At 43.0% G+C, this 18848-nt stretch overlaps 1 protein-coding gene across 1 annotated transcript in view; it reads right to left on the bottom strand.

Moving 5' to 3' along the window:
• Positions 1-18848, bottom strand: part of LOC119172898 (putative cytochrome P450 301a1, mitochondrial) — a 93351-nt gene that overhangs the window by 21991 nt on the left and 52512 nt on the right. The window contains exons 3-6 of the mRNA XM_075891978.1: positions 15355-15545; positions 11754-11955; positions 832-991; positions 593-759 (exon numbers count right to left, since the gene is read on the bottom strand). Of these exons, the coding sequence (XP_075748093.1) occupies positions 593-759; positions 832-991; positions 11754-11955; positions 15355-15545 (720 nt within the window). The remainder of the gene's footprint in view (positions 1-592; positions 760-831; positions 992-11753; positions 11956-15354; positions 15546-18848) is intronic.

Raw genomic sequence — 18848 nt, 5'->3', positions numbered from 1 at the left:
CCTGTACTACTTCTTCTAAGAGAGGAAGTGTACTAAAGTGCTTAGTTTGGCTGGTTGAAACAAGATAAATGAAGCTAGAAACAAAGCGGTTGTAAGTCAGAGCTTCGTCCGTTTCTTTCACTGCCGCGTGTTTCGCGCTGTTTTTCACTCCACTACGAGAGGTATGTAATAGTCCGGCTTCCCGTTCGGATTGAAAAAGGAGACGCGCCGCACTTCTTAAGCGGTGATGGCGGCGGCGTCGCGGCCCCTCTTGGGGTTTAGGCGTCGGCACTTAACGTTGAAACCAAAACAGGCGGTGCAGTGCAGCGGCGCGTAGTTGCAGGATTACTGTAGCCATTCTGACACATAGGAATCACTACATGCGTGTTCCACATAACAATATGATACATTTCTCTCAATATGTATAAGCATTTCTTTTTTTAAGCTCACAAAAATAACCTATATACACCAGGGTAGATCCACGTTCATTCTTCCCCAAACACATGTTTTTTTTTTACACGTGCAGCTTCATGGTATTCAAAGGCATACAGTTGGTTCATGCACGTGCAGTGAACATAATATTGCTGTGGACTTCCCCAATTGATACACTTACCTCAGGCTTTCCTTAAGGCACGCCTGTAGGAACGGCATGTTTTCCGGTTCAGGCATAATAGTACGTGAGTTCTCTTCAACAGCTGCCTGAACTTCTTGGCGTACTTTTTTCTGAGCTTCTTGGTTCTTCGCTAATTGAAACAGCAAGCAGGTCATTGCAAAAGCAGTCTGAAAAAATGAGTCTGCTGCTATATTCTTCATTCCGTTGTGTTGAGACAGGATTAGTAGTAGAGCACTTACGGTGTCCACACCTGCCAGTATAAAATCGCTAGTATAGGTGAAGATTTCTCCAAACGTCAACTTCTTTTCAAGTAGCAGATTTCGCAGAATAGTTGCTTTGCTCACCAGCTTTTCCTCCTCTATTCGGTGAGCTGCTGCATCGATATGTCGATATGTGCGCCTAGAGAATGTAATGACGATGCATTTACACATAAGATATTTACATAGAGCATTTATTAAGCCAGTAAATGTTTTCAAAGCCGTGGTATAAAGCGCCAGTATGTTTTTAAAAGAAAATTACTAAGCAATTTTACTTTGTAGACTATGTTTTTAAAAGAAAATAACTAAGCAATTTTACTTTGTAGACTAGAAAAAGTCACAGCCTTGCCGCAAAGGTCAAGCGATGATTTCGATACCGAAAAGTTGGAATGTCACGTGAAGAATGCCAAGCAGATCTAAACGTGCATGCCTTACTCACGTGAATAAGTGTCTCAGTTGTTACTTGGATGTGTCTGAAAAGCGGTCCCTTTTCGCAAACGCGCCCCGTGCCGCGACTGCAGTGACCGTTGTGTGCGTGGTACCTACAACAAAATTATTCCGGGGAGAGCCTAAGGCGTACGATTATCCCCATGACGAGGCAAGCACGCGCACTTGTGAGCATCCATCCCCTTCTCTATCCGCGAAGGAAAGTACGCTGGGGACTGAGAGATCGTGCCACCGCATTGTGACGACGCCGTTGATTGCGCCATCTCGCTCGTATTGCTGAAAACACGATAGTTCCCCCAATACGGACGTCGTCAGTGGTTAGTGGTAGATATAAATAGCTTGCCGTCTCAACGTTGAAAGAGGTGCTCTTTCATGGCTCAATGACTAACGCCTCGAACTCACGAGCAAGAGGTCGGACGTTTGATTCAGCGCCGGAGTCTTTTTGTGAATTGTTTCTCTTTCTTGCAATTTTATGTATAGAGATAGGCTTACATATACGCTGAAGGATGGTGATGCCGACGCCAGCGGCAAAGTCCAGCCAAGAGTGTCCTTGCAAGTAATTGCTATCGCCATAAAAAGGGTTGTTACTAGGCGTACAAACAAAATGCTCAAGAAAGTATCTCTTGACATGACGAGTGTTCGCTCTCAAATCATGCCTTGACAAAAAGACGATATAGCGAACGCTTTAACGTAAAGCATACGATTTCATCATCACCACCATAAGCCTGACTACGCCCACTGCAGGGCAAAGGCCTCTCCCATGATCCGCCAATCAACCCAGTCTTGTGCTTTCAGCTGCACGTTATACCTGTGAACTTTTTAATCCCATCAGCCCACCTAACTTTTTGTCTCCTTAACATGCATTTTCCTGCTATGGGAATCCATTCAGTTACACCTAATGACCAGCGATTATGCTGCCTACGTGCTACGTGCCCGGCCCTTGTTCATTTCTTCTTGATTTCAACTAAGATATATATCGCCCTGGTTTGCTTCCTGACCCACTCTGCTTTCTTTTTGTCTCTTAAGGTTACACCAATCATATTCCTTTCTATCGCTCGCGGCGTCGTCCTCATTTTAAGCTGAACCCCCTCTTTATGCCGGCAAAATTCTGCTTCTTAGGTAAGTACCAGCAAGATGCAGCTGTTATAAACCTTTGTCTTGAAGCTTGTGGCAGATTACAATTCATGATTTGAGAAAGCTTGCTGAATGTGATTTACTCCATCCTTATTCTTCTAGTTATTTTACTCTCATTGTTTGGCCCCGTGGTTGCCACCTGTCCTAAGTGGATATATTTCTTTACAACATCCAGCATCTCTTCACCTATCGCAAAGTGATATTTTATGCTGAGACTGTTGCACATTACTTTAGCTTTGTGCCTATTAATTTTCAGGCCCACTCTTCTGCTGTCGGTTTCCAGTTCAGTAATAATGAGCTGTAATTCGTTCCCTGTGTTCCTCATTAAGGCTATGTTATACATAGAGGCCGGATTTTCAGGCACTAAAAAAGTATGTTTCAGTTTCTGCTGAGCGACGTCGTGTATTATGGTCACGATACATGATCCATTGCAGCCTCTCCAAAAGCTTGTGCACTGACTGATCCATCCCACACAAACGGGTAATACACAACAAAGAACGCTGATATGACACAGCATCGATGGCGTTTGTGCATGACTAGGCTGGGACACGTCATGCTCACGTGTCCTTGCTTACGCATGTTGTTATTGGTATCTATGCATCATGTGATCTTCCAGCCACGATACCGAAAAGAGCACGGAAGGAATTAGGCTCGCGATGGCTACATGGAGATAGAAGCAAGAGATTCAAGCTTGCCTCTTCACATTATGGTTTTATGGCTCGTAGTAAATCAATTTGGAAAATCACCGTGGTAGAACTCTTTTCATTGGGCATGCAAGAACCTCTATTGTCTTACTACAACTTCTTATATCTGCTAAAGAAGGTTGGTTAAATAGGTAAATTACAAACAAAACAAAAGTCGCGTGCTGATCACATAATTTAACAGAAGGCGCTGCGGCATATGGGGTAAATGTCAAAGAAAACACGCCTTCATTGATAGAGCACACTTGTTTTCTTTATAAGCCATTTCATTCAGTCACGAATACAACAAGAAATCAAATATTATAAATATTAGACCTGATACGACATTCTAAAGTCTCAAAACAACTGCCGTTGTTTGAAGACGACTGTTTAGGTGCGTTCATTTTCGAATGCGAGTTTTACCATTAAATTCTCGACATAGGCGCTTTAACCGTAGTTTAATTCGACGCGATGATAAATTCCCATAATAGTTCATTTTGCATATTGGTACGGCTGTCATTTTTTTAGTAATGACTTAGGGCAAACCTTGCAGCCCTGTTCTGTATTTCTTCAAGTTTTCGCGCTTACAGACGTGTACCAAAGAGTCTTATACGGCACAAGCGTATTCAGGCATATGGTGAATAAATGCTAAATGCAATAATGATTTTAAACATGCCGGTACCTGTCTCAGGCTTCGCTGTATAAAGTATAACAATTTGGCGGCCTTCAACACCACTGAATCAACATGAGCATTCCATCTCTGGCCCTCCACGGTTTTTCATTCGTTCTCCACCTACCCGCGGCTGCACACAAAAGCCTGCTGTTTCCTTCCCAACGCAACACCTAGGTTTTTAGGATGATTCTCCAGTTTCTTCATGACACTGGACAGCTGTCTGTAGAAGACGGTCGCCCCGTCCTCACCCAAAGACACCCCTCTTATTTCTTACTTCATCTTCACTTCTCTCTCCTCATTCTCCTGCAGACGTCGAGATATGCTTCCACTTAGGGCTGCTAAAATAGCGTCTTTTGTACTTCTCATGCTCCCCCTTCAATCGCTCGCAGCATGTCAGCTCTGTGGCGTAAGGTGGCCAACAAGTGCCCTTTCTCTGCGGTTAGCGTTTTTTTTTTTTTGCGGAAGTCATTAGAAATAGAGGACATTGTTGAACCTCATATTGTTTCAAAATTGCAATGTTGTCTTTTTTACATGAATAACCGTTTCAAATGGCACTGAAAACCAAAATTTGAGCTTAAATAGCGCTCATATAGGCGCTGATTTGGAAAGTCGGCATTTCTAGGAACTTATAGAAATTCAGGCACCAACTCCAAAAATAGGCATTTATAAGCATTATAGAATACTATAAAAGTACTTTTTAACCTATAATTCATGCTCATATATCAAAATGAAACGATAGGAACGCAAGGCACAAAATAGGCCTTTGCCTATAATCTGGTTTTTAGTTATAACCTATCAGCGAATTGCATGTTACTTTAAGATACTCTTCATTAACTCTTATTGCTAACTCTTCCCAATCTAGGGCCTGGAAATTACATGGTGTATAACATTGGAGAGATCGTGTCTTCCTGTCCTAAACATTACTTTATCGAGATTCTGTCGCTTTCTTTATGCAGAGCTACGGTGGCTGTGGATCCACTGTATAGTTCGCCTAGTTTGTTTATGTAGGGTTTGTCGATGTCCTGATTTTGTAGTGCGTGCATTACTGCTGATGTCTCTACTGAGCGAAACACATTTTCATACTCTATGAAAGCTATGTATGGAGATTTGTTGTATTCTGTGCATTTATTTATTACCTGATTGATTTCACGAATATGGTCTATTGTGGAGTAGCCTGTACGAAATCCTGATTGGTACTTTGGTTGATTGAACTGTAAGGTCGCCTAAATTCTATTAGACATAATTTCTGGTAATAGTTCGTAGGCAACTGAGAGTAAGCGGATTAGCTTGTAAATTTTCAGATCCTTGAAATCTCTTTTTCAAGGATTAAAATGATGATGGTGTTCTTCCAGGATTTTGGTACCATTACCATCAAAGGACTCTTCGTCTAAGATGGCTAGGTTTTCTAACAATTTTTTCGCCATATTATATTTTGGCAGGTCCATTGCTACCTTATTCTCACCAGCGGCATTGCCTCTTTGTATTCCTTTTAAGACTGAGTGTCCGCGCGTGTGCTGCCGAACGTGATGTGTTTATCTCTCTTCCCTCTCTGCTCTGTATCTCTCATCTCCCACATCGCCCTCCCATGCGCAGGGTAGCAAACCGGCTGCCCATAAGGCTGGTTAACCTGCCTGCCGTTCTTTTCCTCCCATTTTTCTCCCTTCCTTCTTTTTGAGGCTTTCATTACTTCCTCAGTGATTTCTCGTAAGATGTCAAAGTCCTATGGGATATCATCGCTTCTTACAGTATCATCCTGGTTGCTTCGGCTTTTGTACAGCCCCCCGTAAAACACCTTCGCCACCTCATCTATCCTATCCCTATTGATTAAGACTTTGCCTTCCTACTTCCTTAATGCATATATACAGTTTTTGCCTATGCATAAGTCTCCCTTCGAAGCTTTTAGGCTTGTGCTGCTTTTTACAACCTGCTCGATTCTCTCTATGTTATATCTTCTGATGTCAGATACCTTGCGCCTATTGATAAACTTCGAAAGCTCCACTATCTCTATTTTCTCGGTTGCGTTGAATGATTTTATGGTTTGTCGTCTCTAATGAGGTTTTTCGTCTCATGAGATAGTTCGACCGTGTCCTCTCTTGTGATTTTACCTCCAATTTCGATTTTGAACTTTTTGATGACACTAATAGAATTATCGTTCATTTGGTCAACGCTTACGTCAGTTTCCTCGTTTAGAGCCTCGAGTCTAATCTGAAGCGAAACTCCCCATTCCTCTACTTTCTCCTTTAACCGCTAGCTCATTAATTGGCTTCTAGCGTATCAGTATGTCCCTTTGCTTTTTTTTTAGTTATGGTGAATACGAGCTTTTACAATAGCACCGTATCTTCCCGACTGCTTTAAATCATGTACAATGTGTACTTGTGCACACAGAATGAATTTAGCTGGCGTATAAAAATTGCTGGAGTGCTACTCTTTGAATAGACAGTGGCGAGAGAAATTCAGGAGAGAGACGAGCGGTAGTAAACCATGTTATTCCATGATTGTTCCGAGGTTTCGCAATAATTACAAATCTGAAACATTGCAATACAATTTACCAATTATTCTCAATAAATACAGTCACGTAAACAGTTTCTCATTAAAAGAACTACGATTCTTTTTTGTAAATATAAGCTAACTTTTCTCGTTGTAAAATGTGCTGTCTGTACGATAGTTCAATTTAATTGTTCTTTCAGTGTGTGCATCCATGCTGTACCATATAGGTTATATGATATAATTCTGTCTGTAAAAATTTGTTTGTCTGACATGTGATGTACATTGTATGATGCAGCACATACACAAGGAGCAAATTTGTATATATCTTCCCTGATATTTTCATCATTTATTTATTTTTATTATTTTATTTTTTGGTAATAGTGGTGTTATGGTTGCTGGATTTTTCTTTTGTTTTTTTTTCTTTGTTTTTTGTCTTTTTGCTCGCGTCCATGTAATCTTTTGTGCTATGCTGGTATCAGGATGTTTCGTAGGAATGTATATATATGTTTTTATTACACCGTATTTGGTATTGTAATGTTTGCTTATGGTCTTTATTGTTATACACAGTCTTTGTCATTGTCCAACCTGCCTTGTATAGTGTTCACTGGCCTCGTCAAGCTGTCCATAAACAGCTTTTAGCCAGTGAACCTCTCCAGAACCTGTTTCTTTCTGGGAAAATAAAAGGATTTGATTCTTTTATTTGATTGGGTATCAAAGCTTTCGGCTCTTGGATAGTGATGTGTGTTGGTAGAATTCTTCATTGTGCGTATAGTTTTACAATAAGGTAACAAATTTCCTGCATGAAAGAAAAATGAATTTGACGGTACAGATATGGCTGTGTTGTCGAGCTGATTGATATAGTCTAAACAAATGAGCATAAAGTCCATTACATGGCTTTTTTGTAAGGGGCAAGCTAAAGAGTATGTGAAGTAACAAAATTAATGATGGTCCTCATATGTGTAAATGCATCTAATGTTTGTAAAGTGCATGCTCCTCAGTATGTCCTTCAGTTTCTATCGAGGCGCAGTTATTGCACTGTGAAGTTTCTTCTTACCGAAACAACATTCAATCCATTTATATGGGCTGTTTAAGGCAACAATCATTCGACAATGATTGTTGAAATAGCAGTCCATAAACCTCGTGGTGTTACTTTCGTGCCAAAAAAGGTCTATTTTGAAATAAAATCACGTTTTGGTGGGCCGCATCGGGTAAGCACACTTGAATTTACCTGTCTCAAGAAGCGGACCGACAGGACCGACTAGCGTCACAGTTGTCGTGCACAACGTTGCCCGGCTTCACTGCGCTAGTAGCAGCGGACTGAAAGCAGAGGGAGCCACAGCAGCAACAACGACCATTGATCAGTTTTCCCGCCAGTAGCTTCAAAATTGTAGACGTTTTTTGGTTTAACTGCGCCCCGCTAGATAGCGTCACATGTCCCGTGTAACCACAAAAATATTGAATTTTCGAACCACTGGCGCCATTTTACATTGTAACGTTCGGTTACAGTGTACTAGAAGGAGGCAGTGGAATGAACTAGGCGGCCGCGCCGCATCTCGGCTGATTCTCCGGCGGGTGACAGTAGTGGCGGCGCTGTTGTCCCATGGTACTGAAGTTCTCAGGAGCGTCTGCATTAAGAGAGCACGCGCTGTTGCCTACGAAAACATGTAATTGCTCGTTTTTAGCGCGTTTATTGCATTTATGAGTCTTTATCAGTGAACGAACCTGCTACGCGCCGTGGTGTACGAGTGAATATGCAGGTACGCCTCAATTGCGTCGTTACATTCACTTTTTCAAAAGCATGTCGACACACACACACAAACACACACACACACACACACAAAAAAAAACGTCAATCGGAACTAGCACTGATCCGCCTAGCTTCTCAATCAAGCAGCGCTTTGAGCTGCGTTACATGATAAGTGGCTACTGGCGAACTACAAAAGGAGGAGAAGTACCAAAACCGCGATTAAATCATACGCTCGCTTTGTCGGCAGTCTTTGTGATACCCAGAGCACAGTGTTCCTCATATGAGCCTACATGCGCTCGATTGTTTCACGAGAAACCTGAGCATGAGTAATGTTGTCACAACATTTATATCGGTGACGACTCAGTTTTATCATGCCAGTTTTGCAAAAGATAGTAATTATTGCTTTTTGAAAGGCTTAATAAATAGTAAACATATTAAAAACAACACACACGCATATTAAAAAGTGAAGTGCCAATTGTATATATAGCCCATCTGTTATTCTGCCTAAATTCGTTGCAACCACTTCTTATTTTGTATCGATAGCTTAAATTGGGCTGCTTACCAAATATTCCATTGGTGTAACGCCATTGAAAGCCAGCAAATTTATGACGATGGTTTGTATTATAAGCGTAGTGCTATTATTAGGTGTCAAAAGTGCAGGCAGGCAGTGCTGCATCTTGTTCTTTGAAATTTAGGTTTTATATGTACACAGCAAACACACACACACACACACACACACACACACACACACACACACACACACACACACACACACACACACACACACACACACACACACACACACACACACACATATATATATATATATTCGCAAGTTCAAGCATTTAAGTCAGACGCCACCGCCCCATTAACAATATCCATGCAATGCCCTTTAGCACAGATTCTATTTTAGGCGGTGCATTTCTAGTCAGACTACGTTAGACTTGAACTAGCTTTAGGACATCATACTGTCGGAAAGGTGAAATTTACAGTGCGCATTTGTACAGAGACGCGCTATATTCAGCTTCGCCAACTGTAAACGTTTGGTGCAAGGCTACCCAGAACTGTTTTTTTTTATGTGGGGGAGAGCAGCAGATTGACTAACTTTGGCAATTGGCGGTCGCTGTGAATGCGTGTAAATATTTTAGTATACCCTCGAAAGTTAAATTACGAAACCATCTCGTGGTATAGGGGGTTCAAATTCCCTTCCTTTCCCCTCTTATGGCTTTCTGGTTCTACGTGCGTTTGACACAGTATTTATTTTTTATTCTCACAGCTTCCTGTGCACACTAACTTCCAATAAATCAGCTCAGTTATTCTGAATATTGTAGACGCCTAACCAACGAAGAAAGAGTTATTACAGAAGAAATCAGAATAAGACACGCGCTTTCTAAATAATTTTTGATCTCTCATAAGGGTTTTTTTTGGAGCTCCGATTCGCTAGCATGGCGTGTCATACTTCAAGGGCGATGACATCATGTGCTAGACATGAATGACGGGCAGGCGTGAAGAAATCTGCATCAAGAAAGCGCGGCAGAGGACCCGAAATGCATAGCAGTTCCTGCACGTGGCGCGCGGCTCTTTCAGTACTATTCGACTGCAGCGCCGCCGCTACGGGCAACGCGAAAGAGATCAGGCGGCGAGGCATGGTCATGCCACTCAACACTTCTAGTACGCTCTAGTCCGGTGGCTCTGTTTTCCATGAATCAAACAGAAACGAACAAGCAGCATTTTATTGCATCTTTTGATGCACGGAAGGTTCTTTATTTAGTGATGCTACATCAATTTCTAGTGAATAATTGTAGGCGGTCCGTCTGATGTCATCGGGATGATTTTAAAAATGTCCTACTGCGGCTCATGTGTTCTTGAGCGTTTACCTTAGTTTCTCGGTAAGTAGGGAACTCTTGTTGACAATATTGTCGTTTCAGATGTTGTCATACATTCAGCTTTCACTCTGACGCAAATTAATATTTGACTTTAGTGCCCCTTTAATATATTGCGTTCATATGTCAAGAAATGTAGGATGGTAGTCTTAATGAAAGACGGTCGAACGAGTAAAGATTGTAAATATTTGCCAGAAAAGTAAGGAAGCTTCTAGGGAAACAAACAATTTAATCTCTTTAAAAGCATCAGATCTCAGTAACTGAACTCTACTTGAGGTTTTTCGTATATAAGAAGTTCACGTATCAATTTGTCTGCTTTTTCGTAGGTCAGGATAACATATTCACTCGGTGTCCACTGAAATCTGATCGAGTAGCCTGCGGCTATAGCCTAGTGTTGTAGACACGCCAAGTGGAACATAACGCGTGGCTTATCTGCTTTTCAAGGGGTCGTAGAATGTTTGCAACGCTCCATTAGAGATGGCGGAATATCAATTGCCCGTTAATCGATTGGAGTAAACTAAGTGGAATGTCATGATGCTTTATTTATTCGATGCCGTGAAGCTCGATACAACTTTATGGCAAGTGCTGATTACTCAGTGATGGCTGAGTCAGTCACTGGCCCCGTCTGAGAAATTAACGCTAGACATACTTAACAAAAACACTTGTACAATGCAGCCTGGTAAAAAAACAAAGCCTGATAGCTTTAGCGATCATGGAACCATTTTATTGCTTTTAATGAAAGAAATGAAATACACAGATAACATTTCTGCGAGAGCACTGTGATATCTTAAGTACTGGTGACGCAAAACAGAAACAAGTATATGAAACCTATCGGGTTTACACTTCAGTTACATATCTGAATTTTCATATTCGGCTGCCCTGTAAATATTTTGTTGTTTAGCGGCATTCTCTTTGCTCTATATATTACATGTTATTACATTGAGGTCACAAGATAATCAAGCAATGATACTGCCTCTGATAGTGTTTTCACATTGCGTGGGGCTTCACAATCCGATATCATCATATGATTATGAGGAACGCCGTATACAAGGGGGCACCGCAAATTTTGACCACCTGGAATTCTTTAACGTGCACCTAAATGTGAGTACACGGCCTCAAGTCGTTTCGCCTTTATAGAAAAGGTGGCCATAATTCTCTGTTTATTGTGAACTAGTTTACAGCGCAACAACAAAAACACAGGACAGGGAAGGAGCCAACACGCTGTTTTGTGTTTCTGGTGTAGCGCTGTACGCAAGATCACGATGAATTCCAACCAACTGGTCCAACCTAATGTTTTATCCCAGTTTATTACTGCCGAGAGCCAGGCTATCACCCACTTTGTTTTATGCTGCGAAAAGATGAAACATTGTCAATGGTTCTAGAAATGAAACACCACCGTGTGTAAACGAGAAACAAAAGACTGCTCACTAGAGCAGAAAACAGGCGCATGTCCTTATACCAAATAAACCATAAAAACCAAGGAGCAGACGGCCAAAACAAACTTAGATTCTACATTCGAGCATGACCACCGCCCGCGAGTATACAGCATAGATCATTGGGCCTGCCTTACTTCTAGTAATGTTTCATGGAAAACTATATGTACGCTCCACGATTCCAGAAGACATCATCGTTTGGCTAGAGGCACGTAAGACACAAACACTGACACGCACATACATCACTTACTGGGTGCCTAAGCTACAGAATTGTCCATCCAGTCTGACCAATGAGGGAACACCTGGCGTGTTCGTGAATGTGGGCACCAGTAACCAGTTATTGCGTTCTGGTTACTTGAATAACTGCACATATTATTACTGCATATTAATTGCCTACAAAACACTTACGCTGGTACTTACGTTGTGAAATCTTCCATTGTTTTCTTGAAAATTTGCCACGTGGGCGTGAGCAAGTAGTGTAAATATGGAAACCGGTAGCCAAGCTTTTGTATGCACACAAAAGCTGTTTTTATGTCATCCAATATGGCGGCACCGTCAGACTCTGGGTTAAGTGGGTTCTTCAAACAACACAATTCCACGTCGGCGGTGGTCGACGCTATACCTGCGTTGCGAGCGTTTGTTATAAAGTGTATAACCGTATATTAGGACATGTTCAAATTGAAACTAAGCAGTCACAACAACCAAATTTCTAACTACGTAATTTTTGAGGTATGTTCCGCCATTTTTCAAGATCGCTGGGATGAGAGGCATCTGTGCAGTATATAAGGAAACCGGGTGCTTTCTTCTTCAGAAACAACAAGATGTTTCACAGAACAGCCTAAACACGATAAATAGACCTATACTAATAGGTAGCAACCAAGTTAAAGAGGCTTATAAGCGCCGCACTTTAGGTGAGCTAGCAATTCAGGTTCAACTCGAGGAAGCGACAAAAAAATTGAAAGGCATAGAGCTCAAGTAGAACACATCTATTTTTGCTACCCTACAGTAGAGGAAGGGGAAATATATGAAGAGTAAGGAAAGAGAGTGCAGAACGGGAGTCCTTTAATCTATATTTATTAGACCATTGCTGCGCAAAACGTTAAGTAGATTGTTGAGCAATAACTTTCAGAGGACCGTTCTTGTCAACATTCTAGAATTACTGCTTCGGTAGGGCCTGTTGTCTAGGCAGAAGTACAGCCTCCGCCAGCAGACCATGCACGCCATAAAATTGACAGTCGTAAAAACATTTTCTATAGTATGACGCATCGTAGATGCAAGCATTTATTAAAGTGTGCCTAGTTATTATGCTCCAACGACCAGTGACAATTAACAGAATCGTCGTAAGTTAAAGGGATTGCTGATATTTGTTCCACTTGGCAGCATCCTCTCGCAATATACTTTTTGAAGCATCCAAAAACACAAAAAAGAAGACTGCTTTAAAGGGGTCCGGTAATGACGGACTCGCTTTAACTTATCGTGACTTTTTAAGAATAACAGGCCTTCTTGTAACTGTTCATTCGTCTTTCGACAACGAAACTGGGTTTTTTTTTTCAATTATGAAACTAAAGTCTTCAAACAACACATTGATCAAAAATACGTCACGCTGCATAAAGGGGGAGCCAAATTAAGACATTAATATATATCGCCCGAGAAACCATAAGAGATTGGTAGAGCGTACATCATAGAGGAATTTGTCCAAAGTGGCAGTCACTTATAAAGTACTCTCTTGAAGTATAGCAGCCAACTATCGTGTGCCACTCCCGTTAAAATTACTGGTCTCATTGCAGAACCCTATTTGACAGAAAGGGTTAGCAGCCACCATGGCCTTACTTAAAACAAATTCCTGGTCTCTTTGTACTTTGCCCTCGGTGAAGAAATATAGAAAAGTAAGAAGATACCAGTTATCATAGGCTAAAAAGAGGCATCGAATAATCTATGAGCTGTTCGATGCAGGACGCCGAATCGTTAGATAACACTGAGTGCCATAACAGAGCGCCAGATTGAGCATAAATGGAAATATCTGCCACTTGACCTGTTGCTAAAGTAACTATGCACTAGAATGTTCTCAGAGCGGCAGCCTAATTTGTGGGCAACACAACTTAACACCCGGGTGGTCAAAATTCCGGAGCCCTGCACTACAGCGCCTCTCATATTCATAGGGTGGTTTTCGGACATTGAAACACCGCACATCAATCAATCAAATCAATAGGCAGGACGATTTCATCAAGTGTGCTCAACATTTTCTTTACCAAACTATTACACTCCATGGTGCAATCACAATAGGATTAGCACATCTGTCTCGCAGTGTCAATTTCGGCTCTATTCGGTATTCTTACGTAACAGTGTTTCTCGCAAAAATTATACTATAATGAGTCATCTTCTTCTAGTTTATGTTGTTGGTTTCTGTTGTGCAGTGAGTAAATGAAATTGACATTCGTAGAGGTAAATAATAGAGATAAGTGGAAATAAATGTTGTACCAGACCTATTTTTTTGTGTGGCAAAGCAACGTTGACGAATAGTTGGTAGTGAAATCATGATGACTATTTCCAGGCAGAAACACAGTATTCCTGTTTCCTGATCAATAATTTTATTCAGTGTTCCACCGGAAATGGCAAGGAAGATGTTTCTGGATGGTATCAATATAATAATTTATCAGCAGCAATTCCCGTATCCGAAACAAAAAAAAAAATGTCCGGAATACGTTAGCTGAGTGAAGAACACGGTTTTTTTAAATTCTTACAAGCCCTAGGATGCCTCGCCACGGCTGCGTAGTGGTGATAAGGTGCTCCGTCGCTAACCCGCAGGTAGCAGAAGCGAATCCTGGCTGGGGCAGCTAAATTTTGGTGGAAGCAAAAATGCTGTAGGCCCGTGTGCTTAGATTTGCGTGCAGGCCAAAGAAGTCCAGGTGGTCGAAATTTCTGAAGCCCTCCTCTGCGGCGTCTCTCATAATCATATGGTGGTTTGCGGACGTTCAACCCCCCATATGAGTCATCATTATCATCAGCTTGACTACATCCACTGCAGGACAAAGGTTCCGCCATGTTCCGCCAGTCAACTCGGTCCTGTGCTTGCTGCTGCCAATTTATACCCGCAAACTTCTTAATTTAGTCTGCCCACCTAGCACTCTGTCTCCCCCTAACCCGCTTGCCTTCTCTAGAAATCCAGTTAGTTACCCTTAATGACCAGCGGTTATCCTGTCTACGTGCTACGTGCCTGGCTCATGTCTATTTTCTCGTGATATCCTTATTCCCGGTTTCTTCCTTAATCCACTCTGCTCTCTTCTTGTCTGTCAAGGTTACACCTACCATTTTGCTTCCCACTGCTCGCTGCGTCATCCTCAATTTAAGCTAAACCCTGTTTGTAAGTCTCCAGGTTTCTGCTCCGTAGCTAAGTACCGGCAAGATGCAGCTGTTCTATACCTTCCCCTTGAGGGATAGTGGCAATCTATCCCTCAAGAGGATCGACTGCCAAATACAAGCACCTGGATTACTGACAGCGCAAACCTACAAACAAAAACCTGTAAACTAGGTGCTGCAATCGTATGTACTGCCATATAAGTTAGCAGACTCTTCTAAATCACTTCCTTCAGTAATATCAGTAGCTGTAAGTACTACCTATAATTGGACATCATATTGTTTTGGGCTAGATAGAAACGCCGTGAAATCGAGTTCAATCCGAAGTGGAGATTTAAAATGCTAAATTAATAGGAAGTAAAAAGTTGGTACCAAGGACATGTGCGAGAACCATGACTTCAATATAGTCGCCAACCTTAGTGGTGAAAATTAGAGGATTAATATATTTCGATAAGAATGTCATATGCGCCTGGGTGACGTCACAAGCGCAGTGCTGATCGGGCTGTGTTCATGCGTTAATTCATGTTCTTGCACGAATTCAATCACGTGCGTGCGCTATTCCAATACGTCGATTACAGTGACGTAAACAAAGTTTCCATCAAGCATATTTCATTTTCTATAAAAAATCTACCATCCCATTCACGGATAGATTCTCTCATGAACTTACTTTCCAGGGCCCATCGACGGAAGAAGTAGAAGCAGTCTTTTACACAGCCGTTTGCATCCATGAGCTCGTCAAGGAGACTGAGAGCTTCATCGGATATTCTGTGCATGATTGGAAGGTAAGAAGTGGCTGCTCGGACTTTCAGCATGTGTGGCTGCATTCTCGACCGGGCACTTAGCCATTCTTTTCCTTGCCTGCATACAAAACGACATGCACAAGGAAAAAAAACAAAATGGCGGAGCTTGCACTTGGCCCGCGCAAGCCTTCAAACAGCGAAACTGTACTATCTGAAAGACTGGTATGCTTGCTACAAGGCAGTTTCTAGGCCTTAGATAAGAGAACGAGGATAGGTACTAGGTTACTTCTAGGTAACTGCTAGTCTTTGTTTAGGGGATGTTACGCTGTTTTTACGTTGGCTCTCAGTGCAGAGCGGTTCGAGTAAACACGAACAGTCAAAACACGACTCTCGCACGACGTCGTTGGAGTAGGCCTTTTCTCTATTTGCAATCTCCCGGTAGCCATTATTGCTCTTCCGTTCTCTTGTGCTCTCCCTTGTACTCGGCTTGCTGTTATCGCTTCGCAGCCATTAGTTGGGCTAACTGTGGCCTTCTTCATTTTTATTATACCATTGGTTAGTAATGCCATTTTTCCAATATTTGTGAGAGAAACCCGTTATGATTATGATAGTTTTTTGATAAGAGCACAGTTGAACGTACTTGTTTTGCGACGCCAGAAATGTTATTTATTTATAGGGAACCAATAGTGAAATGGGTTTTATCTACCTTCTGAGGCAAGCGTAGTCGTCATGATTACTATAGTTTTATTATGCGCCATGACATGTAGGCCGCACATGAAGTAAGGCTAATTTACATACATATGCTGTTAGAATACGAAAGAGACAATGAACTCGTAGTGCCCCGCCGTGGTGGTCCAGTGGCTAAGGTACTCGGCTGCTGACCCGCAGATCGCGGATTCGAACCCCGGCTGTGGCGGCTGCATTTCCGATGGAGGCGGAAATGTTGTAGGCCCGTGTGCTCAGATTTGGGTGCACGTTAAAGAACCGCAGGTGGTCGAAATTTCCGGAGCCCTCCACTACGGCGTCTCTCATAATCATATGGTGGTTTTGGGACGTTAAACCCAACGTATCAATTAAGTCGTAGTACAAACGTACGCATTTTGTCTCATCGGCTGGTTACTAGTGAAGACTCCAAGCAAAGAGAAATAAACGTTTCTGACGTCGTTGTCAGATTGATCAGGAAGCCAACACCGTATTCGGAGACACTATTCACAAATAACAACATCAGTGCTTCATGAAAGGTATGAATACATCAGCGCAAATTTAGGTTTATAGAGGCCCCGCCTTGGTGGTCTTGTTGTTAAGGCGCTAGACTGATAATTCGAACGTCGCGGGGCCAAATCCCGGCTTCGGTGGCTGCATTTTTGATGGAGGCGAAAATACTGTAGGTCCACGCACTCACATTTAGGTACACGTTAAAGAACACCACGATGGTTGAAGTTGCCCGAGCCCTCCACTAGGGCGTCTCTCGTAGTCATGTTGTGTTTTTGGGATGTTAAACCCCGTATAATATTAATATTGATATCAGTTTTGTTGAGTTTTGTATTGCGCGTATGCATCATTGCCAAGCAATGCACTGTTTACTGTAGTCTGTGGGAGTGCCTTGAAGCATCACATTATTCAGGAGGATAAAAGTGTCAACATTAAAATTTGCCGACATTTGAGACTATACAAGAGATTGTACTCATCGCAGGAATGCCAGTTTATGCAGCTTTTGTATTCATTTCATTTACTGACCCGTTGAGCTACCACTTTGACGGCAGTCTCTCACTAGAAAAAACTGAAACAGAGCTAAAAATATCAATGTATTTTCAGCTCCATAACTTTGCTGGATAGCGCTGCACAGCAAAAAGTCACTTTGTGTAGTGGGGAATTCGCAAGGCACTTACTAGTGGGACCATCTCTCTCTGAGTGCGAAGCGCGAGTGTGTGCACGAGCTATAGAGGCTGGACTGCTCGAGCATTTCTGCCAGTACCGGCTGCCTGCCTACTACCTGGCGTCACTATTAAACTCCCTTGCAAAGTGGTGGAAGTGTGCTGGGTACGCAAACCTGGAACTTCGAAGCCGGAAGCTGCCCACTGCATCAGCAATGCCTGATCAGACGACCGAGCAAGGCACCCCCCTGCAGAGCACGGCCCAATCTCAACTGGTCATCGCACCTACCACCCTGCGCCAACGGGATCCCCTCTTCTTCAGTGGCACCAAGGACCAAGATGTGGAAGACCGGTTGCAGCTGTTTGAAAAGGTGAGCGCCGCCAACAAGTGGTACGACCCCTCGAAATTGGAGTACGTTCCATTTTATCTCAAAGACGTCGCCAGCCTGTGGTTCACAAACCACCGTACTGAATTTACCACTTGGACTGCTTTCAAGACCACCCTTGCAGCTGTGTTCGATTGCCCCACAGTGCGCAAGCGGCGTGCTGAACAGCGCCTACGTGGACGAGCACAAAGGCAGGGCGAAAACTTCACTAGCTACATTGAAGATGTTATCAATTTATGCCGGCGCTTCAACCCTTAGATAACCGAACAAGACAAGATCAGGCATATTTTGAAAGGAATAGACGGTGTTGCCTTTCAAATGTTGCTGGCAAAGGGCCCAAGCACCGTATCCAAACTTGTGACCTTGTGCCAGAGCTTGGAAGAGATTCGCAAGCAACGTGCATCAGTTCGGAGGTCAACGACAGCAGAGGACTCTCTCGCTTCCCTGGCTGTCGGTGGTGACAGCACCCTGCTGGAGCAGATAAAATATATATCTACGTGAAGAGGTCGCACGACAGCTTTCGTGTCTCTCGTATCTGCTGACCACCGAAGCACCAACGAACCGCCTAACGCCGACAATCAGACAAGCTATTTAGGAGCAGGTCTCCGAGGCATTGCCATTACCTACGTCTGCCTCTCGATCGACACCTGTTGCCACGCCATTGACTTATGCGGCCGTCGCGGCAATGCCTCCGCCTCGTCTGCCATTGTATACGCCACGACCTGTGCGATTTTGCACCTTTCCAGCTACACAGCAGCACGCTGGAAATCCTTGGCGCACTGATGACAACCGGCCCATATGTTACTTTTGCGGGATTCCAGGTCACGTTGCACGTCTATGTTGTCGGCGCTTCACAGCTAATGCACCAACATACCCTGACTACTCATTGCGGCCTCCGTACCACGCGCCTCACGTGCCACCTGAAGCTAGCGAACGCGATGCGCAAGCTGCTTTCGGCACCCGAACCTCCGCTTCTCGACGTTCTACTTGCCGCTCACCTTCCCCTTCAACAAGTCGTCGTTCGGTGTCGCCTATGCGTCGACAATCCACCTTCATTGAGATGTAAATCTAACTGCCGCAGCTCCGGAGGCACGAGCCTGATCATCGTCATCGTCTGATCGTTTAAGTCCTCGCCTATCTCCCGACAATCTTATCGATGTA

This window comes from Rhipicephalus microplus, chromosome 4, assembly GCF_043290135.1.
Source record: "Rhipicephalus microplus isolate Deutch F79 chromosome 4, USDA_Rmic, whole genome shotgun sequence".
Lineage (NCBI taxonomy): Eukaryota > Metazoa > Arthropoda > Arachnida > Ixodida > Ixodidae > Rhipicephalus > Rhipicephalus microplus.
Note: the sequence above shows the minus strand (reverse complement) of the source record. Positions and strands in the feature narration are given on the sequence as shown.